The 25,685-nt window shown below is 50.4% G+C and overlaps 1 protein-coding gene across 3 annotated transcripts; it reads right to left on the bottom strand.

Annotated features, from left to right (window-relative positions):
* Positions 1-97: 97 nt before the first annotated feature.
* On the bottom strand, positions 98-25,603 carry fam117bb (family with sequence similarity 117 member Bb). 3 transcript variants are annotated; one of them, XM_035523490.2, is made up of 8 exons: positions 24,163-25,603; positions 19,741-19,910; positions 10,942-11,034; positions 9,450-9,563; positions 3,768-3,911; positions 3,437-3,644; positions 3,207-3,330; positions 98-2,985 (listed from the first exon to the last, which is right to left on the bottom strand). In XM_035523490.2, the coding sequence occupies exons 1-8, from the start codon at positions 24,959-24,961 to the stop codon at positions 2,703-2,705; spliced, it is 1,935 nt and encodes a 644-aa protein (XP_035379383.1). In that variant the 5' UTR covers positions 24,962-25,603; the 3' UTR covers positions 98-2,702. The 3 variants fall into 3 exon arrangements, with proteins under 3 accessions (XP_035379383.1, XP_035379382.1, XP_081569626.1); XM_035523489.2 differs by having other exon boundaries at positions 3,437-3,650; positions 24,163-25,598; XM_081713500.1 differs by lacking the exon at positions 10,942-11,034 and having other exon boundaries at positions 3,437-3,650; positions 24,163-25,600.
* Positions 25,604-25,685: the final 82 nt, after the last annotated feature.

Below are 25,685 nucleotides of genomic sequence, written 5' to 3'. Positions count from 1 at the left end.
TCTGACACTAGCTGTTTCATATACCATAAAAGCCTCCATTAGTTCGAAAAACATTGGAGTCAGATCCTCCCAAATGGACCCAAAATAACCAGTCTGATTTGGAGCACCTGCGACTTTTATTTTTTCAGTTACATACAGCCATAGGAACGCTGAAGAGTACATAAACTCGTGTGGGAAAAAAATAAAAGGAAAGCAATGACAGAGTAAAAGATCAAAGGCCTAACAGTGTTTAAGATGGGTCTTAACATATCTAAATGTTCAATGCAAGGGTGACTCTACAAATCGTGTCTCAACGGCGCTTTGACCCTGGCGTCGTGAACCGGACTGCTGTGTCCACTACTCCCGAATGTCCACTGGCATTTAAATGTGGCCCGGCCACGCATGATAGCCATGCTGCTCGTCTCACACTAACACTCAGTCTCATCCTTACAAACTAGGTAGCGCACTAATTAGAAAGATAAAATTAAGGCCACCGCCCTTATCAAAATGTATTAAATTTGCCCCTACACTGAAAAAAAAGTACACTCTACTTAAATATAGATACATGTACTAAAAGAAACGACACTATCTGTTTTCAGAAGAGAGCAATGGTAAGTTCCTTTTGTAACAGTCGTGGAGAGCTTAATGTTCGTTCATTCCTGAGTACAAACCCACAACGGTAATTTTTAACAGCGTGAGAACGTGGATTTGTTGTTTAAGAGCTTCTTTTCCGTTAGGAATGGTAGTAAAACAGACTCCACAGGGCATAACGGATCTGCAACACTGGGAAAAAGTGCACATTATTATTTACTTAAAGCAGAAAATAATGCCTTAATAGCAACAATATTAGCAGGAAGCCAGCAGACGCTTTCCAGTAAAAGCCCACAATGAGCGAGGGGTAGCAGCTGGGTGTGGCTCAACCCCGGCCTGGACACAGGTGCTCCCTTGCTTTGGTCTTTACGTGACTTCTGAACTCAGGTTTGAACCTGAATAGTATTCAAATGATCATGAATTTGAGGGAACTGAAGAAGATTCAGCTGGTTTCTGTTTTGCATAATGTCTCAATCTGTTTTTGTTTTTCACTGTCCTCCCGGCGTCCGAGTCTCACTGACTGAGTGTACGCTACGGCAGCCATTTTCTCTGGACAGACCCCTGGATAGGGTCTTCACAATGGCCTCTCATTATTGTCTTTAGGTCAACAGGATTATTACAAGAAAAGAAGGGAAAGAAAAATAATCACCACATATAATACAAAAATAAACTAGAGTGTATAAGAGAACAATAATCTAAAACTTCAACCACTTGACGAGGAACGTTTATTATTCCTGTCAGCTTTTGATGCTGAGGAAGAGATTGGGAATGAACACAATTCTCCACCCTACCATCTCTATTTAGTTGCATCATATGATAAATAAAACATTTTCAAAATAAAAAAAAAAACCCTTATAACTGAATTTCTTCCAAGGCTTGCTCCATGACCGATGTTTGTCTCGATGACAATAGCGTACTCTAAAATGGTAGTTTTAGTTTTATTTATCCATGTAAATAGAATTTTTAAATGTAAATGCTGGTTTCCCAAAGACAATTTAGGATCAGTGTCTGACCAAATTATTATTCTGCACTGAAAATTCTTTTCTCTCCAGGATAAATCTTAATTATATTAAGTACAGTAGAGTTTAAAATTAACTCATGCTTCATTAATCATTTGCTGGCTGACATTTCAGAATTGTGTTTTCTCTTTCAGTGTCACAGTGTCCTCCATTCAAACAGCCTCAGCCAGTAAAAGCACACACACACACACACACACACACACACATATACACACACTTTCTTTCACTCACTCTTTGTTCCCTGATGTGTTTGAAGTTCAGAATTTTGACCGTAATGCATTCGAAATGCATTTTACGGCCACGCAAAAACAAAAGCACCTCGTTCATGGAGCACTCGCCTGGCAGTCAACTCCTCAGTGTGGAATTGGAGAGCATCACATATTAAGTAAAGAACACATGCTCTCTCTCGCTCTCTCTCTCGGGGGTGGGGGGGTGGGGGGTTGGGTACAGTCTGTCGGCAGTGGACCAGGGCTTGTTCCTCACACGGAAGGAAGGATGCCATGAGCCCAGTCGCTAAGACAGAAACTTTCATCCAATCAGCTTCTGCACACCAGGTTTCATGGCCTTGTCAGAAAATCCCGAAATATTCAGATTACTTCATTTATATTCAACGATTCACTGTTTGAACTTTGAAGAAAAATCCAGTTCTCCAAGATACACTGCAAGCTATTAGAACACAGTAGAGCCAATCACAGTCCCTTACAAGCCTGACTCTCAAGAATGTACAAAGCTAAGCATGAGCACATGTTTTGTGTGCGTGTGGATGTGTGTCCATGCTCAGCAGTGGCATGCCAGAGATTCATCCACGAATCTCCACTCGCGCTAATTTCTATCAAAAGGTAGAGAAACAGTAAAAATATATCTATGCTTATCACAAACCCTCAGAAGAGATGGCCTCCTGGCACTGGTACAAACCTAAAAAGCTGCATAGCAATTAACGTTTTTTTAATCTCATCAAATACAAGATGCCATTACCAAAATAAAACCCTACATGTTCTTCTGTGTGGGTGTGTGTGTGCCTGACTAATTCCCATGTTCGACATACAACTTGTGCTGTGCTTATTTCGCACGCCGTGACTACGGTTGCCGGGAGACTCGTTCACGTCCGCCGTTCTAGCTTTCCGGGTTCTCGAGGTGCGGGGGCAGGCACGTGGAGGAAGGCTGTAAGGAGAGTGTGCAGGTCCCACGCGACACCCTCTGCTCGGGCTCCGCGGCAACGGGAAGCAGTCCGTGCTGGGCTACCCCACCGCCCGGGCTCTTCAGGCTGAGCTCAGGGCTGTGGAGCAGGGGCCGGAGGATGCTGACCAGACAGAAGGCGGAGCCGCTCTTGGGGATAAAGTTGACCTTATTCCTGTCTGGGCACAGGAACTGTGGGACCTCGTGCGGCAGCCTGGCCCTGAGAGGCACACGGGGTGAGGACAGAGTGAGAGGCAGCCAAAAGCACAGAGTCAGCGCTGGAGCCGACGGCGTGATCACGTCAAGGCCCAAGACTGAAACAACCAAAACAACTGTGGGACAGAGAGAGAGAGAGAGAGAGAGAGAGAGAGAGAGAGAGAGAGAGAGAGAGAGAGTGAGAGCGCAGATAAAGGAGTTATCAGGAGAGGCCGCGGTACTGACTGTGTTTCCTCGGTGAAGACCTTGACTCGCTCGCAGCCCTCCGGTGGCTCTCGCTTGAACATGTAGCTGTTGTTGGGCTTGGGGGAGGAGGCATACTTAGGGACAGGAGAGGCAGCAGCTGGATCTGTCAGCAGAGCGTAGCTTATTGTCAGCTTCCATGCCAAAAGAGTGCCTAGTGCAGAAACCAGACTGTGCGTGAGTGAGCACACCAGCGGGTGCCTGCGCCGTACCTCTGTCACGCCCGTCGCAGAGTGGGTCCTCACTGGAGGAGGGGCTCTCGCTGCAGGGGTCGGCGGGGACGCTCAGGAAAGCGGGCGAGACGGAGTGTGAGCGGCTGTGGGCGGGCGTGGCGCCCGAGGGCGTCTGCGTGTCGACGCTGCGGGAGCTGGCGCTGCGCGGGCAGAGCGGCAGGGGCGCACGGTGACCGTCGGGGGCATCCTGAGGCTGCACAGACAGGGCAAAATAGCCGCGATGCGGCAGTTAGCCACTAGGGGCAGCGCTATGCAGAACAGCATGAGGCGTGCCGGAAGCATCAGCAGCGTCAGGAACGCCGGGACTCACGGTGAACTGCTCGTCTTTCTCGGCCGAGTCGCGGATGATGATGCGCTCGATCTCCTGGTTGAGGCCCTCCACACTGCTGCGGAAGCGCGAGACGCAGGACTTGGATACAGGGATGGGGACCAACATGCTCTTCGGAATTGGGGCCTGCGGACACAGAGCAGAGCCATGGAGCTTCGGAGAGGGCACAGGAGCCGCACGCTAAAAGGCATCGCGCTTCTCCGACTGGGAACTGTGTGTGTGTAGCCTGGTTGATAATCTCTAAGAAACGACATCCTCTATTAGCAGCATGAGGAGGTAATGCGAACGCTTTGGGAGCATGGAGGCACACAGCAGAGGCAGACAGCACTACAGTATAGCAAGCAGACGGGCGTATGCTAGCACTAACATATGCCTCAGCCCACCACCTCGCTCATACACACATGCGCGCGGCAGGGCTAGTGGTGTTGTCTCCGCAGATCTGCGCGTTATGCAACACAGTCTCCCCGGTAGATTAGGATCCGCAGAGCCACAGGTCGAGCGATCGTACCGAGGCACGCATAAAAGACGACGGCACAGAAAACGCGCGCGCGCACAAGCACCGCACAATCCAGCACCTCGACTTCCGCGACGGGAGCCCAGGTGGGGTGAAGAGTGCGGGACAGAGAGAGCAGCTTCACCTTTCCTGAGAGCCCACTGCCCGTCATGCTGTGAGCAGGACCCGGTTTGCCTCCTCTTCCTCTGCCTGTCCTTCCTCTGCTCTGCCCCGACGCACCGTCTGTCTTCCTCATGCTCTCATCACCCCTCCCTCTCCCCTCCTTCCTTCTACTTCTCTCTCTCTCTCTCTCTCTCTCTCTCCCTCTCTCTCTCTCTCTCTCTGTCCTCTCTCTCTCTCTCCCTGGTCCCACATTCCACACCCTTTCACTTTTAAGCCCCCCTGCCCTAAAATCACCCACCTTTCTCCCTGTTCTCCCTTCCCCCACTACCATGTCTCTGGCTGACAGGAGTAGGGGACAATGTGAGGAGGAGGAGGATGTAGTGCAGCGGTGTGGGCCAGGCCGTGATGGTCTCTTTAAGGACCAGCTCAGCCAGGGCCTGGTCACCCTCATTAACATCTCTATACAGCTGGCCCTCGTTAAGCCCCTCACACCGGACCCTGCACAACACAGCACAGCACAGCATGCTGCACCTCTCTGGGTCCTCTGAGTTAGCAAGGCTACTTGTGCGTGCGCGCATGCATGACTGCCAGTCAGCATATATCATTAGAATATCATCATAATGACCTGTTGTAAATTTGATGAAAAAAAGACAAAACAGACAAACTGAGGTAACCTGAAAATAATAAGCTGATTATGTGATGTCTACTCCCTAGCAACTGGTCACCAGGAGACAAATATCTGTTCACACATCAGATTTCCATTGGTGTGCTGGGCCACAGGCCCTAGCGTTGCCCTGCCCGACAAGGGTCAGGACAAAACGACGTTCACACACCATCAACGGCACCATTGGGGGGGCCGACTGCGTGCGCCCCGGAGCCAGCAGGGTCACACCGGCCCTGGAAAAGTGCGGGGGGGGGGGGGGGGGGACAGGTCGCGGTGCCGTCCCGGACAGTGCCAGCCCGTTCCGTCGAGGTGCCCTCCCGAAGCATGTTGGGGAGGAGCCCTCTTTCCTGCCTCGGGTTCGTATCCTGAGGGGGGGGTCAGAAGGCGGAACTGGGGATAATAGGCCTTTTCTTGCTCGTGCAAATGGCTGTTCCGCATCTGTGCCCACCGGTGTGCTGAGGCTGGGAGGGCGAAGGAGGGGGAGGAGCCGACTTCTGAAACGAGGGCGGGGCTTCATCTCTCCTGCTCCGAGTTGACCCGACACGTCTCCTTGGCTGCTGTTGCGTGGTGACCGCAGGAAGAGGGAACTTCAAAGTAACTGTAACTGCCCTAACTGCATGCGAGTTAGCAGACACAGGAAGCAGCATGAATGGTTCCGCACTCATGCCAGCCTGTAGATGACTCTTACTGGCACCGAGCAAGTGGCCTTGCATTCTGGGATTTGTCCTGGTTACTACCCGTTTTTTTCAAAGCGGAGGTCAGACAGAAGAATCCCTTTGACTCGTCCTCCGGCCTCTGATAGAGGGGGCACATTCCCACCCACCCTCACACCTACCACCGTGGCATTTAGAGAGGCAAACATTCACGAGGGCAGGACTGTTGACCAGTGCTGAACCAAACATCTGCAGACAGCCTCGAAAATACAAAGGCACGGCACGACACCACACATGCACACAGACACACACACACACTTCCTCCCTCATTCTCTAGAGACTAGGAACGCATTTAGAAAACGGACTGCTAACCCATCCCTGCTTTCTCAGTAACTCTTTAGCATAGGTTAAACTAAATACAAGTCCGATTTCTCTCGTGGTCTGCCAGCTGAGCAAAATGTGGAAACAAATCACCATCCATCAAAACACACGAAAAACACATGTGAAACCACGCGCTGACCACGGAGAGGGGTACTAGTGGAGTGGAATTCATTCCATGCTATGAAATCTGATCAGACCAGAGCGGAACGTTTCATCACTTCCCCTGAGCAAGCCAAGAGCAGCATGACCACAGCCCGATGCCTTCTCATTTCATACACTAGTGGGCGCTGTTGAGACTGTTGCATCCATACAGGAAATAACTTGAGTTACTCTGAGATACACTTTACACACACACACACACACACACACAGTTTTACATGTCAGTGATGTCTAAGATTGGGCTACAATGGTCAATCATTGATTTTTTGACACAGCAGCTGACGAAGCAACACAAGGCTTGCAGGAGAGTAAAAGCATGAGAAACACGGCACCAGGGTGCTGTGTGTGTGGGTGTTTGCGCGTGTGTGTACACGCCTTGGACCTGTTCACAAACACAATACGTCTCTGGGCCTCAAACAATAAAAAGAATGTTCGTGGACTTTTAACAACCCTGAAATGAATACTGCGTACAAACACACACACATATTTTGCTTTGCTTGCTGTGCTGGGCTGCCATTTGTCCCGGAGGTGAGATGTGGAGGCCCCTCCCACAGGGCTGGAAGCCACTCCGGGAGCCCCAACCTCTAGCTCCCAACAGTTGAGGGCAAGCAGCACTTCCATTACAGGCATTCACACTCCCACCCCCCACATCAGTCTGAGGCTGCTGGATCAGTACTAAAGCACTCGGACCGTGTGACGTCCTGTCTGCCTCTCCTCCTACACACTCCTTTCGGGCCACTGAAAACATGCCGACTTGTATGAATGCCACTTTTTTTTTGCCAGCCCATGGCAGATATGGCGCAAGCACCACCTCCTACACCCAACCCAGTCCCGCACACACGCACATCCACGCACAACCTCGCACATCCCTGGGGGTCACACTGTGCTTTCTTACAGGCTGTTCGCCTACATGAGGGTGTGTGACAACATCTCCAGAAAGAAACGTATTAGGGATAGAGAATGAAGGAGGGGAGAGAGAAAGGATTGGTTAAACTATGGCAGGTGTAGCAGTCAGTCTGTGCCACCAGCTAAGTAGAACACAGAGAGCCCACACAGACAATTAAAACAGGCCCAACTACTTAGGTGTTGCCAAAGTGAGCCAGTAAAAACACTCCACATCCCCTCGCTTTTTAAACCGACTGCCTAAGCACGCACGCACAGGCACAAATGCATGCACGTACGCACGCAAACACACACCCACCCACACACCCTCTGAGAGCTCAGCCATAACCCAGAACTGCGACCCCTGCGCTCCTGGACTGGAAACAAACGCAGGCTATGTCCAGGGCTGGTCTGGCTCACAGGTCCAGGCATACAGGCATACCTGCTGTTTGCTTTCCCTCTTCGTCTCCAACACCTGCTTCCTATTAGTCCTAATATGAAGCAGAGAAAAGCCTTAAATAGGAACACCACCCCCCCAAAACAAATAAACTCCCCCAGACAAAAAAGTCCATGCAGGAAAACTCCCACCACTCCAGCTATGAGAGGAACTAGAGGAATCTGGAGGCTGAGTGCAATGACAAACAAAAATGATTCACTATACAATCGATGAACTGCAAATCTGCAGTTGAAGGTAATAATTAAAATGAGTGTGTGTGCGCGTGCGCGCATGTGCATGCGAGCATGTGTGCACATGCATGCGAACGTATGTGTGCACGTGTGTGTGCACACGTGTGTGTGTGTGTGTGTGTGTGTGTGTATATGTGTGTGCGTGTGTGTGTGTACTCCATGGTTCCGTCAGCCATGGTTCTTTGAACTGCACACCACTTTCCCCATATGCTTTCTCACACTCAGGCAGCACTGAGGTGAACTCTGACCCACACACGGCAGTGAGCACTGAGCAGTGAGCTTTTGTCCAACAGCCCTGTTTTTCCAGCCCTCAGGCCAGAGGAACTCACCCACTACACAGCCAGGACTGGCCTAGGGACCGTGTCCGCTTCCCACGAGGGACATCCCCGAGCGGGAGGTCAGAGGGACCCACTCCGGCTATGGCCAAAACGCTCCGGCAGGGCTGGCTCAGGGTGGCAGGGCAACAGACGGCACTTGAGCGTGCCACAGGCGGGCGGATAAAACAGGGCGTCACCCAGCGAGGCCCCTCCCTCGCCCGCGGCCACAGCGAGGGGTGGCCGGACGGAGTGTGGCCTTTCACTGATGGCCTGGCAGCCCCTTACAGTATAGAGCAGGCGTGCTGCAGGGGGCTCGACACATACAGGATTAATTCATGAGCAAATACAAAACAGACACGGGGGAGGAAAGAGAGAGAGAGAGAGAGAGAGAGAGGGGAGAGGGAGAGAGACTCAAATGCGGTCACAGTAATTTATTCACTAATTCGCTCCTCATGAAGAGAAGCCATTCACACTCAAAGAGCCTTCATGCCTGCACCTGGCCTTGCCGATTAAGCCTCAACACACACTCACACACACACACACACACATACACGCTTTCAGACCAAACCTCACACACTGTCACACACTCACATTCACCCTCACCAATACTGTCTCTTTGTCATTGTATTTCTGTGTGTGTGTGTGTGTGTGTGTGTGTGTGTGTGTGTGTGAAGCCTATTACAACAAGCTGTGGAGTAATTAACGTGGCCATTATGCATTCTGGCAGCTCATTAAAGATACAGCTTTTCAACAATCCTGCCAGGTAAGGAGCCCCAACCTTATCTAAGCTCCAGTTTTATCAACAGTGTCACTGTATCCCATGGTGCATCATCCATCAAGGCCTCCCAGAGTCACGCTGGGGTCTAGTTGTGCTTATGAGGTACTTTCAGAAACTTTCATAACACTGGAGTGATTTATGATGCATCTGCTAAATACGTGGAGGCTTGCAGTCACTTTGCCTCCGTGTTATAAGCAGCACTCGAGGGGCAGGCTGGGTAGGAAGCAACACGAGACAGAGAGAGACAGACAGACAGAAAGAAACACCAAAAAAAGGAAGAAGAAGCCAAAAAAGAAAGAAGGAAAAAGAAAATGGAAAAGACAGAAGAGAAAGGGAAGAACAAAAAAGAAAAAACAGACTGCAAAAGACACCCACACAGAAACAACGGTGCTTCCTGCGTCACCGTAGCAACTGCCAACACAGCAAAGCTGTACTACTCACCCCTCCCAACTCTAGGAGTCCACAAGGTGCGCGCGCGTCAGTGTGAAGGAGACAGAGAGAGAGAGAGAGAGAGCAAGAAAGATCACCTGTGATTGGTTGATGGCGGCATGGTTCCCGTTGAAGGGGGATTTGCGTTCCTTGTCGCGATGGTGCCGACTGATGTGTTTACTGCGCTGGAGCTGCTGCCTCAGCTTAGCGATCTGAGAGAGAGAGAGAGAGAGAGAGAGAGAGAGAGAGAGAGAGAGACAGAGACAGACACAGAGATTATTTGCATGCTCCCCATTGGCCTCTTTATGAAACTGGCTTTAGTACCCAGCGGTGTTTGGCATCACTCAGACATGTACATGTTGGTTAAGGCGGAGGCAGAGGTGGAGTGAATGGCCCCCAGTGTGGGTTCACTGCAGGAACAGCTGTGCACAGGCCCACGAGCAGAAAGACAGAGGACACAGAGAGGAGAACGAGACCCCACACAGTCTGTCAGTACTCCTCGCCACACACAGCCACACTGGGCTTCCCACACACACACACGCACGCACGCACACGCTCAGTAGCCAGGGACAGGGCATGGTGGGATCGGATGTCGAGGCAAAACGAAGCCTCATTTAATCAATAAATGAGTAATGGCCACGACTGGGGGAGCTAATGGCACGTTAGCATAATCTCTCTCAGTCCAGCACAAAGACGTGCAGCCTGTCCTGAACCGCCAACTCCCACAGACACACCGCCAGACCAGCAGGCCTTAATGGGGCTGTGTGTGTGTGTGTGTGTGTGTGTGTGTGTGTGTTTGGAGCAGTGAAAGATGGGCCAACTCTGGGTCAGCAACGGAGCTCAGAGAGACATGCAGTGTAGTTTGCCTTCCATCTGATTTTGCTAGAGTGTGTGTGTATGTGTGTGTGTGTGTGTGTGTGTGTGTGTGTGTGTGTGTGTGTGTGTGTGTGTGTGTGTGTGTGTGTCAGCACATCTGACCTAGTGACTGGAACGAAAAATAACTCTTTAATTATTAGAACGGACACACACAGGATACACAAAAACCAGTCTAATGATTATATGCTAAGGAAGCAAAGTTAGACAGAGATGATGATGATGATGATGATGATGATGATGATGATGATGACAACGACGACAAAGAAGAACAAGGCCATAATAATAAAGAAATTTAACTAGTGTGAAATTACACAGGAATGCAGATAATCAGCACTGAGATAAAGAGGAAGGAGGTTATCTGGGTGGAGAGAGAGAGAGAGAGAGAGAGATTGGCTGAATAGAGAGCTAGTTCATAAATCTGTTAGAGCATGTAAGAAGGGAAGAGCACACATACGCAAGTACAGACATACACACAGACACAGACTGTCACATGATCAGACACAGGAAGCCGAGGGTTATAATATAAGCTGGTGGCGGTTTACTGAAGAGTCCCAGTATTCTAACGCCTGGGCTCCATTCATCACGTGTGCAGTGTATGTAGCTGCAGAAGGCTGGGGGAGAATACCCCCAAAAAACACCATCAACCCGAACCCCAGCACTAAGCACCAGTCCCAGCTCAGCGAGGAGAACAGAAGAGTAGAACACAGTCGTCACCTCTTTAAGCTGATCAGTGCTGCCCCACGATGCCGAGCGCTGGTGAGAGCTCCGCCTGTTCTCCTCACATTCATCCACCCAGGCACTGGGGGTCTGTGAGAGAGAGCGAGAGGGGGGGGGGGGGGGGGGATTATTGCACATGGAACTGAAATTCAAGTTTCAATATAGCAAACACTGACTTTCTCCAAGTTTGGCAGGGTTTGGTATGATCCAGGATCTCTCAGCATGTATATAGGTCCTGGCAGTGATACGTGACCTACTTTACTAAAACTGCACACAACTTGTACCACTTAAATCAACACAAACAGACTCTCGGGAAGCGCTCTCCCATTCACACATGCACGTGCACACACACACACACACACACACACACTTCCCTATTCACACTCTTCAGTTTCATGTCTGAAGTCTTTCTTAAAGCGCTCGGGCCTGCTGGTAGCCCCACGCCTTGCCGTAGCTTTAACACCATATCAATGGGCTGTCCAGCTCGTCCTGGGCTCTCAGTCACAGGGGAGCAACACAAAGAGACGCTCTCGCCAGGAGGCTCCTAGAAGCCAGAGACCCCCACCACCCACACGCGGCTACCACCGAAAAACTGAAGGCCTTTTGGGGGATGGGGTGCTCAATCTCTCTCTCTCACACTCACACACACACACACACACACACACACACACATGCCCTGTGACCCCTGAGCCAATCTGCAATTTGGCTCACTTGATTGTTGGCTGCACACAGAGAATTTAACATTGTCTACAGGCTGCTGTCTCTACACTACATCATCATCATCTCCCTGTGATACTGTGTACAGAGCAACAGCACAAAGAGACTCTGGGACCTGTGAGCAATAGCACACATACACACACACACTCACATAGACACACACCAGCTTGTCACTTAGTATATCGTTTACAGTCTGGGAGCTGAACGGTACTGAACTGTAGGAGGGAGGCGTGACTTTTTCACCTCAAACAATAAAAAACACAGGAACATAGAAAACAAGTCTGAGCTTGCAGAACTAAGGCCACAAACACACACACACACACGATCCCAGTATATCAGCTAAAAGCACACACAATCCCAATATATCAGCTAAACACACACAAAATCGAAACCCAATACATCAGCTAAACACGCCACATACTCCCACGTCACACTATGAAACCACATTCCTGCAGAACATAATAATGTGTAGAAGAGGCACACAAACAGCTGCAATTCAGCACTGAGAAGGAGGGGCAGCCAGAGAGAAATGTGTCTGAGACAGAGAAATGTGTGCGTCTGTTTCCAAGCACCTCGGGAGAAGGCCCGAGAAGAAAACAAACCACTTTTACAGCGTTCCAGCAGCCAGTCCCGGCTAGGTTTATGGGAACCACTCAGGTATACTTAACACAGAGAAGTATGCAATCACAAACAATGATTCATGAACACACACACACACCTGCACGCACACACACGCATGCACAGAGTTGTAGCAGGGAACAACTCATACTGTAACACTAAACCACGCATGCCTGGCTGAAGTAAGGAATTTATATTTATGTAAAACCCAACATCCTTCATGAATAACACCCGTGCATCACTGCACAATAATGGCAGCCAAACAGCCTTTTCGTCCTATAAAGGCATAATTACTGTTACTCCCTCTCACCCAGCTTCCCACACACCCACAAACACACAAACTTTGGAAAATACCTTTGTTCTGCTCTCACCCCTCCCCAAACTTACAGTAGTGAGCTTGGCACGGCCCCCGAGAGCAGTGGTTAACAGTAGCTTACCTGAGCTGTAGTGCCCCCCTGGATCCCCCCCACGGCCCCCCATGAACCCGGTGCACCCTGCAGTGTGCTGTGAAAAGCGCCAAGCCAGACATGCCCATGCAGAGGACACCACGGGACACTCGAGCCGACATTCCTCTCATATCTGCTCCGAAACTATGAAGCGAATCAGGAGATGCGCAGAGGCTGGCGAGAACGCCGGCCAGCTGTTGCTCCCTGCAAAAGCGCGCTAACCTGCGGACACCCACCCAGTCTCTCCGCGCCACTCTGCCTATTCGGGTGCCGCCTGCGTCACTCGAACCTCCTAAAGCGATCGGTGCAGGTGCCGAGCACATCAAGCTCCCCGGGCGAGGGGACGAGCTACTGCAAGTGAGGCAAGAACTCAGAAGGTCCTCTCTCTGCTTCCGTCTCACCCTCTCATAACGAGACGTAAACGTTAGTACCCATGCATAACTCGATTTCTCACTCTGTCTCTCTCTCTCTCACCCCTGCACGTCCACCAACACGGAGGTGCAAACAAGTGCCTGCAAAAACAGTGTGAGAGCAATAGCTGCAACCACACAGGAAGCTGCACGGGCCATCCCGGGCCAAACACACCCTGGACTCTTCTCCAAGCCCTGCACGCCCAGAGGGAGGCACTGCCACCAATATACCGTCCCACCCATTTTTGCCCAGCGGGTATGTGATGAATTAACAGCGTTTTTGATGATCTGCGCGAGAGAACTGTGTGTTAACGCCGAACCCCACGTGATCCGCGTCACATTTTCCCCCTCGGCCCGGATCTTACACGCATCGTCTGCCACACAAGCCTAACCGATTGCCCAACTCATCCATCAGCACGTGTTGCCACGCTGTCCCTTGGCCTCAGCCGTTACAGGTCCGGACGAGCCCCATCCCTCAACGATGAGGTCCGGCGAAAGTGTGTGTCGTGGCCATCAGACCCACTGACGACTTACCATCTTCCAAAGTGACACGAGTCAGCCCTTTATGTATAATAAGGCATAATAACGTCTCTTGAACAATCAAATCGTCCTTGCGGGCTTGATTTTTGGCAGGGCTGTCCTAAGGAAACAGCACGTTCGCTCATAGGGCCCTTCCCGAGACCCTGATGAACGCAAACTGATTCATTTGACTTTAAACGTACTCGAGAGTATACTCCAAGTACTCAAATAAACGTTACTACAGGACAATTAGCTACCTTTAGTAGATATCCGTCCCCTGAAGTGGGAAAAGTTTTCTTGGGATTTTTTAAAAGGCCAATCGAAATGTAATGAACTATAATGGAAAAATACGATATTACAGCAAGATGGAAAAGTTAGCTGTGCAAGAAGCCCTAGAAACGCGTTGGCCTGCGCGTTGGCCTGCGCGGCAGGCTTTTCACTCACGGTGGGTGTGCCTTTTTGTAATGCGTTTTGCTGCGTTTCTCATCCCAGATCAGATCTCGGCTCATGTTGCGTTGGTGTGGCTGTTCCTAAATTACTAATGTGTGTTGATTCTTCTCTCACAGCTGCGGTTGTGAGACGGGATTGTTTTACCCCCCCACAGTGCCAGAATTAAGAACGACACGTAGAGAGCCGCAGTGCGATCGCTGCACGTTTCCTGTTGTGGCGTTAGGATGCCCCATCGCCTCTCTGCTTGCGTTTCCAGTCCCGCCTACCTTCAGACACATTTCGGGCCCAGTGACCTTGTGCACCCACTCCACCCACCCCAGCTAGCTTCTCCGTCTCCTCTTTTCCCCTCGGCCTGCTTCTGTTTTTTCCACACCCCTCTCTTCACCGCACCATCATCGTCTTGTTCCCCGCAGACTTCCTGCAAGAGCTATTTCGCCTTCTTCCTGTGCACGCGCACGCTCATGTGTGTGTGTGTCTGTGTGTGTGTAGTTCTCTTTGTGGGGACCGAGTGTTTGTACTGTGACAGGAAAACAGAGAAAAAAAATAGTTGGTAGATATATTTTACAGTTTCTATGAGGAACAATACGAGTGAAAAAATACCCTTGAAAACCCCATAAAGCCTAAAATATTTCCTTATGGTTACTGAGGTTAAGGTTAGTGTCTTGTCTAACAGTGTTTAGCTACAATAACACACTGTTCAATAGAAAAGCCCAGTAATGTTTGTAATATAAGTGTGGGGGGGAGGGTTGTGACCCAGAGCAATCTATTGCACATGTTGGCTCCGTTCCAGCCCAAAGAAAGCAGAGCCTGCACTCACTTCCCCTACTCGGCGGCATGAGACAAATCCATGATGTGGAGCTAAACAAACTTCAGTATCAGGCTGCATCCGTTTTGAGGGTCAGGTCGCTACCCAGTTTAAAAAGGCACTTTTTAAGACTTATGGATAAACAGGCCCAGAATTAGCCGACGGCGCAGGTGAAGGGGCCTCGCTGTGCTGAGCTGGGATGGGGCCCCTTCTAGCACAGTTCTTCTCACAGTGACTAAGCCATAACCGCCGGAGTCCAGATCCATTCCACCCTCTCACTTCGCTTTTCATCCAGTGAGGGTTCGAATGCAGCCCGTGACATGCCTGTCTGCCCACACAGCGGACTGCCGATGATAAATAATGAACGTCCTTTCTCTTTCGCAGTGACTCCTGCTGTGGCGATCGCATGTGCGCGAGTTTGTGTCGGCTCCTCTTTCAGTGGCCTTACTCCACGCCGGCGAGGGCCCATGACTGGCCCCGTTGTGTGCGGCGCAGCGCAGGCCCGGGTGCGTTCCCGGCCTGTTCGCAGGGCTCTCCCCGCCTGGGCCCCGTGCCAGGGATCGCTTCCTCCTTCCCACCAGTTTAAGATTTCCAGCGCGGCCGCCTGGCCCCGTGCACAAGCGCCGCTCTGTTCGCCAGCTGTGGGGGCATGAGCAGAAGTGCTCGCCGCGCAGGGCGGGGGCCCAGGGTGGAGGTGTGGGGTAGCGGGGTAGTGGGCGGTTAGGAGCATCTGGCTGCTGGGCCTGCCAGGACCACAACTGACGAGGGACCGGGTTACAGAGTTACATATAGGTCCTGCGTGCACACACATACCCACATACCCACTCACACACACACACACACACACACACACACACACACACACACACACACACACACACACACACACACACACACACACACACACACACACACACACACACCGAAATCACTGTCACTTGTTTTTTGCAGCTGTGCCATGCTTTGCAGTAAAGGGCTCCATCACTGCTTTATGCCCTCAATGGTGCACCCAGTGCCAAGCTACTGACCAAATTTCAGCCACTGAGAGAGCATGTGCACTCATCCGTGACCTGAAATGATTTAAAACGGCCGATGGCTTTATAGCAGATCATATTTCTGCACCCTGCAGAAGTGTGTGCGCGTACGAGCGCGCGCTTGCGTACGAGTCGGGTGGAGTTACAGTTGGGTTGTGCTCAGCAGATTAATGGGGAGACAAAGGGCTCTTTATGTGCAGGGGTGCTGGGTTTAGGCTTTGAAGCCCGGGTCACGGGGAGAGGCCTAGGCCCTGTGACGGCCCACCTGTCTACGTCTGGATATTTAGAGGAAAGTCAGGAACATTTAGCAGATAATATTAAAAGAACAAGCCATGGGAGAATTAAGTGAAAGAAAGAGAGGGATAAAGAGGGAAAAAAAAAGAGAGAGAGAGAGAGACTGAAAGTCAACACTCTTGTGACCATATTGCAAAAGAAGAAACAACAAAACTCAGCAACCTGAGTGTGGGGCACACACAAATGAAGATAGGAAAGTCCTTCATTCCAGTATGAAAATATAACTATTTGCATTTCCTGGTCATTTGATGCTCTATACATTGACCCATGAGAACAGAAGGGTGGCCAAGCGGTTATGAAAACACAAAGGGACATCTGCAAGACTGCTTTGGCGAACTCCCAACGTACATGTCTGTAACCTCGCATGACATGCAAAATGCTCCAGTTCAGCGTGAGGGAGCCATGATTAAACAGTCCCGAGCAAAGGCTCCACACCACCTAGCCTGATCATGGGCTGAGCTAAAAGCTGAGGTAAGAAGGTTGCACCGTAGAGTGGTCCGTCTGGCCTGCAGTTCCGTCTCTAGTGCCAGCACGGATCACAGTCCGCATAGCACACCCGAACGAACAGGGTCCCCATAACACACCCGAGTGACGGCACCGTCCCTCTTAACAGAGCGTATGTGCGCGCAAAGGGGCTGAATTCGCCGCAGGCTCTTTGGAACGTACCGGCAGCAGAAAACAGCTGCGATTTACAGACCACAGGGCGGGGGTGGGGGGATTAACATGACAAAACATTCTTTCTTGTTAAAGAGCCACATAACTGGAAGCGAGACAGACAGGTACAGGGAGCAGACACCATGCAGATAGACTAGTCAAAGGGCATTCTGTTTATCCCCTTCAGGTATCTGGTAACTTTGTCGTTGATCAGTAGCGGACAATAAGAGGAAAGATGATCCGGGTTTTCTGTGTGCTAAGGAGCAGAAGATCCCAGTCCGCTGAGCACATATCTGACCTCACATGGTCATGTACTAGCATGAGGTCAGACTAGCTGACAAGCTTCTGAATGGGGCTTTAACTTGCGGGAGCGTCGCAGCCCCGTCAGCCAAACTGGTCAGAATCTGGTCTGAAATGAGCAGCTCACCCCAAACATGCGCGACTTTCCCCTGTAGGTCACCAGGTCACAGCGATTAGGGCTTTATTCTCATAATCTTTCTTTGTCTGTTAGTAGTGTTCAGACAGACACACAGAAACGCACATACGCGTGTGCACACACATGCACACACATGGTCGGTGTACTACTCTGACAATGTCTTTTGTGACATGTGAAGATTTTATCAATGAAAACACCTCCTGCCCCTTAAAAAACCTGGTTCGAGAGATGTGGGCTCTTCCCCAAGGGGAAAAACTGATGTAATTTCAGCGCATTCATTTCTCCTAAATGAGTAAGTTTTCAACTTCGTTTTCCAAAGCCTTTTCTTAACAGTTGTCAGCGCACAAGTCTGATCAGGTTTCCGTATTAGTGTAATTATGGTTCTCCGTGGCAAAGGGACTCATGCAAAGCTCATCTCAACTTCCCTGTTGCTACACTTTCTCAGGGCGCTAGACAAAAAGCGTGAAACGTACCCATCAACTCAGGATACAGTAACCGAGTCATCTGCTACACGGTCCTAATCAAACGCCTTGCAGAGTGCCATGACACACATCCTGAAATGAGCAACGTGTGTGTGGCCGGCTACATTCCCTTCATATAAATCAACTGGCACTGGACATATTGATAGCGGCTGCCTGCATATTTCTCTCCCCGGTGCAGGAGGCAGGGAGTGTGGAAATGGCTCCGGTGTTGTTGTTTGGTCACTAGGTGTGAGGCCAGCTCCATGGCAACAGGCACTGCCATACCGATTCCAAGATCTGGCCATTTTGCCATGATGGAGCAGTGAACGAGAGAGGATTCCTTCCAAATTCCACCCCACCCCTTCCCTCTCCATAGCCTGCCCAGTTCCTGTGTTCTTCTGCGAGACAGGCTGCAGACAGAGTGCTGGGTGGAGGTCTGGAATCGCCAGAGGAAGCAGCGCTCACACGCGCAAATACTTTGGACAACACAGGAGGACACCAGCCCATAAACAGCACTGCTTGCAAAAAAATGTGCTACAATTTGTGGTTAAAGTGATCAGGGAGATTAAAAACACGACTTTCACTTCCTGTTCAATCCCCGTGCGCAACAGATGTTACGACAGCCACATGCTTCATAAGGAAGAGAATGGGTGTGCATCTGAGCTTTAAGCAGAGCTAACCTACGCTGATGGAAGCCGCACTGCAAACACGGGTGCGGCATGGTAGTGAGCTGATAGAAACAGATGAGGCCTCGGGAAAGAATGAAGCCGTGATGGCAGCCAGCTTCTGCCTTCACCAGAAATATGCTTTAGTTTCCCCTCATCTTTCAGTAAACCAGGGAGAGGCTTCCTCTCTTCTCTGAACACACACACACACAGACATACGCACACACACACACCCACACACATACACACACACACACACACACACACACACATTCTACATATATCTGTCAAACTGGTCAATACTCTGTCACATACTCTACATGATTTATAAAATATTACATTCAAAAATGGTAAAACTATATTTCTGAAGATATTAAAGCTAAAAGCTTCATGAAATAAACCTACAAAACATAGGTTACATAATGTAGCTTTTCTTGACGCAAGCTTATCTCATGTAAAAACGTGTGAGGTTACATCACTGCCATAATCAGAGTAATACAGCAGTATGAGCATGAGCGCGCACACACACACACACACACACACACACACACACACACACACACACACACACACACACACACACACACACACAACCTGTGTAGGAAAACCAAATTAAAAGACCATGATAATCGTTGGTTAGAACAGCACACGATTACACCAACCACAACTGTAAGCAGTTTGACCTTTGGGTTGAGAATTATGGAGAATCAGCTTGAGTACTGGACTAGTGTGAGGAGGCTGGGGTCAAACCCCATCTCTACTAGCCATTGGGGGAGACTCCCAACACTACATTTGCATTCTTCTGCAACATCAATGAAATTATAAGTCTGCCTAATGTGGAATGAAATGAAACTTGCCAAATGTATGTGAGAATGTGTGTGCAAAGGTGAGAACAAGCTACTAGTTTCACAAGCAGGCAGGTTTTAGACACAGTGTTTGAACAGTGAGGCCTGTGAGCAGTGGAGCTGTGATGTCAGACTGTTGTATAATGTACAGTATGCTAAGCAACAATACCCTGTACATGATACAACCTTGCACGTTATATTCTGCTGTTTTGTATAGTGGACAACTGAGAGGCCAGAGTGGACTTACTTTTGAGCTAATGCAAATTAAGTGGCGAATTCAAGTGGTTTTAAAGGTTTGTCAGAGGAATCCTGGGCAGGTTGATATGAGGCAGAGAGCGAGAGAGAGAGAGCGAGAGCGAGAGAGAGAGAGAGAGAGAGAGAGAGCGAGAGCGAGAAGAGAGAGAGAGAGCGAGAGAGAGAGAGAAATGGCTGTAGGGCTCACCTGTGTGCCTTTATCCCTCATGCAGGGTGCACAGGGGGCGTGGGGTGTGTCGCGGGGCCAGTGGCCTGACAAGTAGGGTCCAGTGAGGGCGTCCAGAGAGGATGTGCGGCGGATGCTCCCGCTGCTGCTAGTGCCAGACGGCGGGCCTGCCAGTGGAAGTCTGGGCCTCTCTGTATAGAGGCCGGCAGGAGAGGAGGGACAGGACGGAGCCATCCAGCAGAGACAGAAGGGGTGGGAGTCAGTTTGGGGGTGGCAGGGGGAGTAACATGGGAGACACAGAGAGCAGATGGAAGGGGGCAGGTGGGGGTGGGGGGGGAGAAAATCAGATATTTAGGAGCTTTACATGAGATATGGTGCGAGTTTGTTAGTCGATCAGTATTGTTTGCTTACTGACCGTGTGCTGCAAGAAAAGTGAATGTGCAAGTGTGAGTGTGTGTGTGGGCTTTTCAGCAGAAGTGGTGTGGAGTGTGAATATCTGGCACTCATGGCTGGTGATAAGCGGTAAACACTGGGCGGACTGAGACGGCCTCAGCCTAGCGCCCAACCGCCCTGTTAAATGAAGACAAAGCTGATTAACTGTTGCCTCGCTGAGGCAGGCCGACTCCCGAGGACGAGGCCCTCACGTCCTGACCTACATTCACGGCGACTCCACAAGTGATCCCCCCCCCCTTCTCCTCCTCTCTCTCTCTCCCCCCCCCCTCCCTCCCTCGCTCATTCTTTCCGCCACACAATCGGCAGGCTCCCTCTCTCTCAGGCGGACACAATCTCCCTCTATCCCTCCGTCTCTCGTTCCTTTTTCTCGGCCCATTCTTTCATGGAAATCTGCTCCATTGAGAGCGGTGGAGAAAGGCTAGGCATACAGTAGGACCGGGGCGCAGCACCTGCCGGCTTTGTGGCATACTGAAGGAGCCCGTGGCGGAGCTGACGCAGGAAGCACAGCATATGGCCCTTTCAGAGGAGCTCTGGAACACAACGCTGCCACACTCTCTCCTCACAAAGTCTTCACGGCCACACTTTTACAAACCACACACACACACACACACACACAGAAGGACTGACATAATGTATGCTCCTGGGTCTTATCCTCCTCCGATTTTCTCTGCCACTCCCAGAAAAACAAAATCACAGGGGAATCATTAAACTTGTTTGCCTCCATGACTCTAATGGGAACTTACATACACATACATACAGAAGCTAGCTCTCTCTCTCTCTCTCCTTACAGTTACAACACAGAGCTGAACAATATTTGTGTCTGTTCCACAAGAACTCTTATACTTTGCTTTAAGGTGATATCAGACACCCGGTTCCTACCCAACAAAAGCAGAACTAAAATTCTGTGCTACATTTCAAAATGGAGCACGGACTGGCTGGGTGGAGGGGGTTAGAATAGCAGAAATGTTCTTAAGAGGAGGAACCTGTCAGGAGCTCAGAGGAAGTCATGCTCTGTAACAGCTGTGTGTCATTGTGTGAGAAGCTACCATCTCATGCTGCAGGCTCTGCTCTCAGAGTCTGGTTTTGTCAGAGTGCTCACACTGGAAGTTAAGCATGCCTGCAAGGCCTTCTCTGTGTTGCAATAGTCAATTTGCCCACTATACGGCAGACAGGTGTGATAATGTTTCGGTAGGTGCGTGCGCGCATGGTGTCTGCTAGAATTTCCATGGGAGGAGAGTAGCTAGCATAAACTCTCACCTCTGAACACTTCACATCGCTGTCCACAATAACGTGCCCCCCCTCCCCCGTGCGCTTCATCAGTCAGCGATTCCACACGCTTACGCTCACACACATGCAGAAGCAGGCGGGCTGAGTGGCAGAGTGGTTGTGGCAAGGCCAAGTCTGGTGTTCGTTCTGTGAGACACGAGCTCATGTGAGAGATGCAGAGATGCATTATGGAGCTTTAGCACCTCGGAGTGCACCTCCCACTCCGAACCCACTCACGCAGCGTCCATCATCCCCTCCTCCCAGTCAACTCTGGTCACTCTCTCCCAATTAAGGACAAACCAAACATTTATACAACATTCCCACGGACGCCATGCCTTGTTCTGCAGAACGGATACTGAATGCATACTGAACTGAGCAAACACTCGCCTGACTAATACTACAAAAATGAGGGAAGTACTCTTCAGTGCAGCAGTTCCAACACTCACAGATTATTTTAATAAATATAGGCAGAAGCTAATTTAGAAAGAGAAGTTAGTCAGAACAACTTTAATACACACAAATCCTGCACATGAGTAACTCTAGAACACGGGAGAAAATCTCTCTGGTCTCGTGTTGCTTCTCGATAGATGCTGTAGATGCTTCTAGATCAACATATTACCTCGATATTACCCTTTCATCACAGTGCAGGCATTAATCCACCTCACTACTGTGTGAAGAATGCAGTGTTTGTTTGGGCTGCGGAGGACAATTAACCAGCAAAGCTCTGTCAGCACACTCTGTTCCCCAGAGATCAAACAGCCCGGAGGCCCAAGGAGAAGGCGAGAGAGGAGACGGAAGAGGGTGCAGTGGTGGTTCCACTCCCAGCCGGGCTCGCTCGTGAAGGATCGAGCGTGATCTAGTCGTGACCTGCCCTCACCCAGCGGACCGCCCCCTCGCCCTCCCCACAGCAGCAGTAGAACGAGGCCTCGCACGGCCCGAGTGGCTCCGCCGAAGCATCGTACGGAAGGCGGTTTGGAGGGAGGGCCGATACGACTTGTTGAACGCTTAGCAAACGTCCTCGTGGAGTTGCTGCAGTTTTAGGTAACTTTGCCGGATTCGTTCGGGGAACACGGAGGATTTGTGCATGGGAACTCTTAATCAGGCCTGTCCTCCAGGCCTGTCCTTGCTCTGGTCTGGCTCACATCTTTAACCCTTCGTCCTTCGGTTGCTTGTCCTCTGCCCTGACATTCTAACGCTTATAGAGGGGCCTGGGCAAGCCTGTTGGTCTGGAAAATGTCTAGAATTTTAAACATCTAGAATTTCCAGGGAGAAGAGTAATTCAGATGAGAACAATGGAAAAGGTGAGACCGGGGTGGGGGGGGGGGGGGGGGCTCAGAAGAACACAGGAGCCAGCAGAGCATTGCCATGGGTGGAGGCACTACACCCTAATGCTGCAATGGAGTGTCATCACCTGCTTCTGCTGAGACTAGCCACTACACTGAAAAACAGAGAGGGAGAGAGATATTCCTCGCCTGGTTGTGGCCCTGGGGAGTTGGGAGTCAGCCATGCTTCTGCAGCTATAACAACCTCATGATCAGTTGTGTCTGCTTACAGTTCAGGGCCCAGTTACCCAAATCTCCAAACGCTGGCATTAAAATAACCTCAGCTTGTTTACAGACCAGCTCGCAGACATCGGCTCCTCCGTGCTCTTATTTTCTTAGACTGTTGGAATAATGCTTCACTGGCAGACCAACATCCCATAATATATGATTCTCTCACAGAGAAGATATAAAGATATTTCTAAAGGATGTGGTCATTTTGGGGGAAGGATCACAGGAAGTCAGCCTCCATGGCTTGGCCTGGAAGCAAACATTACACACCTAATGAACTTTTAGCCCCGGTCACACGAGGAAACCTACACATGGTTACTGCTGAGACAGAACTTCTTTCTCTACACCACACGACCAGAACAGTCATGATACGTGAGGGCCAAAGAGGGCATCCTGCTCTCTCTCCATGCAGCCAGCTGCCAAAGCTCATGGCTCTCCACCGACTGCCCACCGCGGCGTTTTATGAATGCGCTGTCTGGCTGAGAAAGCTCCACGTAAACGTCAAGTATTTGCAGAGAAAACACGGTGGCGTAGAGGGCAACATTAGCAGACTCCTGCATTCGCCGCCTGAATTCAGGAGCTTGCACGTCCCCATCCCCCCAAGCCCCCCACAGTGCCTGAGAGCAGACGGGGTGTGTGTGTGTGTGTGTGTGGGGGGGGGGGGGGTCAGGCCTAATCGCTTTGTGCTCCAAGCAGCCCCGTTGAAGAGAATATGAGTTATAAAGGTGACACAGGGCACAGTGGCAGGGGGGGGTTAATCCTCGGAGCTTTAGGGGGTTTGGGCCGCATCTCCAGAGATGAGGATGACAATGACACTGTGCGTTAAACGGACGTCCTGATGGTAATATCAGCGCCTTTGCATTTAGTTCTTTTGCGTGACAATAAAGGGCAAGAGCGCAAACCTCTTGCTATACAGAGAAGCCATTACTGAATGTTCATAGGTAATGTACCAAACTCAAAGTGACCACAGTAAGCATCAAAACTAGGGGGACTAGACTCTTTACATCAGTTAGCAAATCAGTCACCCCCATTATACCTCTAAAACCAACCCCTAGTAGTGATTTATTATTATTATTATTATTATTATTATTATTATTATTATTATTAACAACAACAACAACAACAAATTATTGAAACTCGTTTTTATGAAACATCTTATAGGCAGACAGGTTACCTTTGCAAAGAGGCGGGCTGGGGCTTATTCTCTCGGGGGACAGTCTGTCATTTTCCGGGGACCACCGCTGCGGAGGTGGCAGGGCTTTACTCTTGTGGACAAAAGACGACAAGGAGGAACAGCAGGACGACGGGGAGGCCGAAAATGCCGGTGCGTGCAGGCTGGGTGTCAGCCCGGAGTTGTCCGTACACCAGGTTAACTGCTGGGAAGGAGACGCAGGCACGCCGAGAGCACAGTTAAGGCTGGGGTGCACGCTGGGGTAAACCGATGTGACAGTTACCTGTGCGCATGATGGTTGGGGAGACTGTGCTTGTGCAGTTCGGATCTGCGCAGCGCTCGAATTTGAAGCGGACACGCAGGGACCAAGAGTAGGGCTTCGCAGCGTGGATGAAGATGAGGAGGAGGAAGAGGAGGAAGAGGAGGACGCTGCCACGGCGCCGAGGAGCACTGCGCACGTAGGAGACACGGAAGGGCTCAACACCGCCGAGATGTTCGCGGCGCAGGAGCTGCGCGCAGCTGACGAGCGCGTCCCGGGTGCGTCGCATCCGCTATTGTGGAATTTGCCGTTACCGGGGACGTGCGTGGGGCTGTTTCCTCCGCCAGCGGCGGAGAGGACTGTCCTCGCCTGTAGGGGGGGCTGTGTCTGTGCTTTGAGCTGGAACGGCACGGTGGCTTTCATTGGCAGGAGGCGACTTAGTGCGTTGACTCCAGCAGCGATACCCGAGGCTCCAGGCGAACTTCCACCACCAGCTCCACAGCTCGACGTCGGAGACCCGTTTTTGCGAATTCTTTGGGACATGGTTTTCGCTGTCAAAGCACACTATCAAACTGAATTAAAAAAGAAAGCGTATAAACATACGTTAAGGTATATTTCAGGAGGTAAACGCTCTCCGATCCTCGCTGGTCACTCCATGGAGCGGATCCCCTCGCCACCGACCCCTGCGCGACTTTAGCTAAACTAGAAAAAAGTCGGAGCCACTCACCGTCCACTCGGCTAACACCCCACCCCCTGCCTCTGATTGGCCAATCTCTCACCGTCTGCGAGCCAAGGCAACTTCTCATTGGCCGGGAAGTGCATCCTTTTCATTCCTTAAAGTTGCACAGACCCGTGGTGTCTTTTACATAAACAGAATATAAATATGATTTTGCGTGGCAGAGCACATGTTTCACTCTCCGTATATACCTACAAGTGTAGTGTACGCTGAAGATTTGAAACAAGAACAAATGATATACAACAGGAACAAAACTCACTGACGCGTCATTTTATTGGAAATCAAATTATAATCTGAATTTGTATCATTTTAAGATCGTTTTTAGTATGATTTTACCTAATCTTGTTTATTTTACTCGTCGATCACCAATTTAGCCATTACGGGGCAACTGTCTTTGTTGTGATTAACACGTGTTTTTAGCATTGATACTGTGGCTTCAACACCCTCATGTGGTCAATCAATAAATTGAGAATTAACCCACTTCACAGGAAATTCGGTCTGTACTGAATAACATTACCGAGTAATTATGCA

This window comes from Electrophorus electricus, chromosome 4 (assembly GCF_041902795.1).
Source record: "Electrophorus electricus isolate QZ-2024a chromosome 4, ASM4190279v1, whole genome shotgun sequence".
In the NCBI taxonomy this organism is placed as follows: Eukaryota; Metazoa; Chordata; class Actinopteri; order Gymnotiformes; family Gymnotidae; genus Electrophorus; species Electrophorus electricus.
The sequence above is the reverse complement of the archived record's forward strand: the minus strand, read 5'-3'. Positions and strand labels throughout refer to the sequence as shown.

Coding starts and splice junctions, on each gene's coding strand:
- fam117bb (XM_035523489.2), bottom strand. CDS start 24,961: ATGTCCCAAAGAATTCGCAAAAACGGGTCTCCGACGTCGAGCTGTGGA. Junction 19,911..24,162: donor CAGCCCGCCTCTTTGCAAAG/GTAACCTGTCTG, acceptor GCCTCTATACAG/AGAGGCCCAGACTTCCACTG. Junction 3,331..3,436: donor CTGCGACGGGCGTGACAGAG/GTACGGCGCAGG, acceptor CTCTGCTGACAG/ATCCAGCTGCTGCCTCTCCT.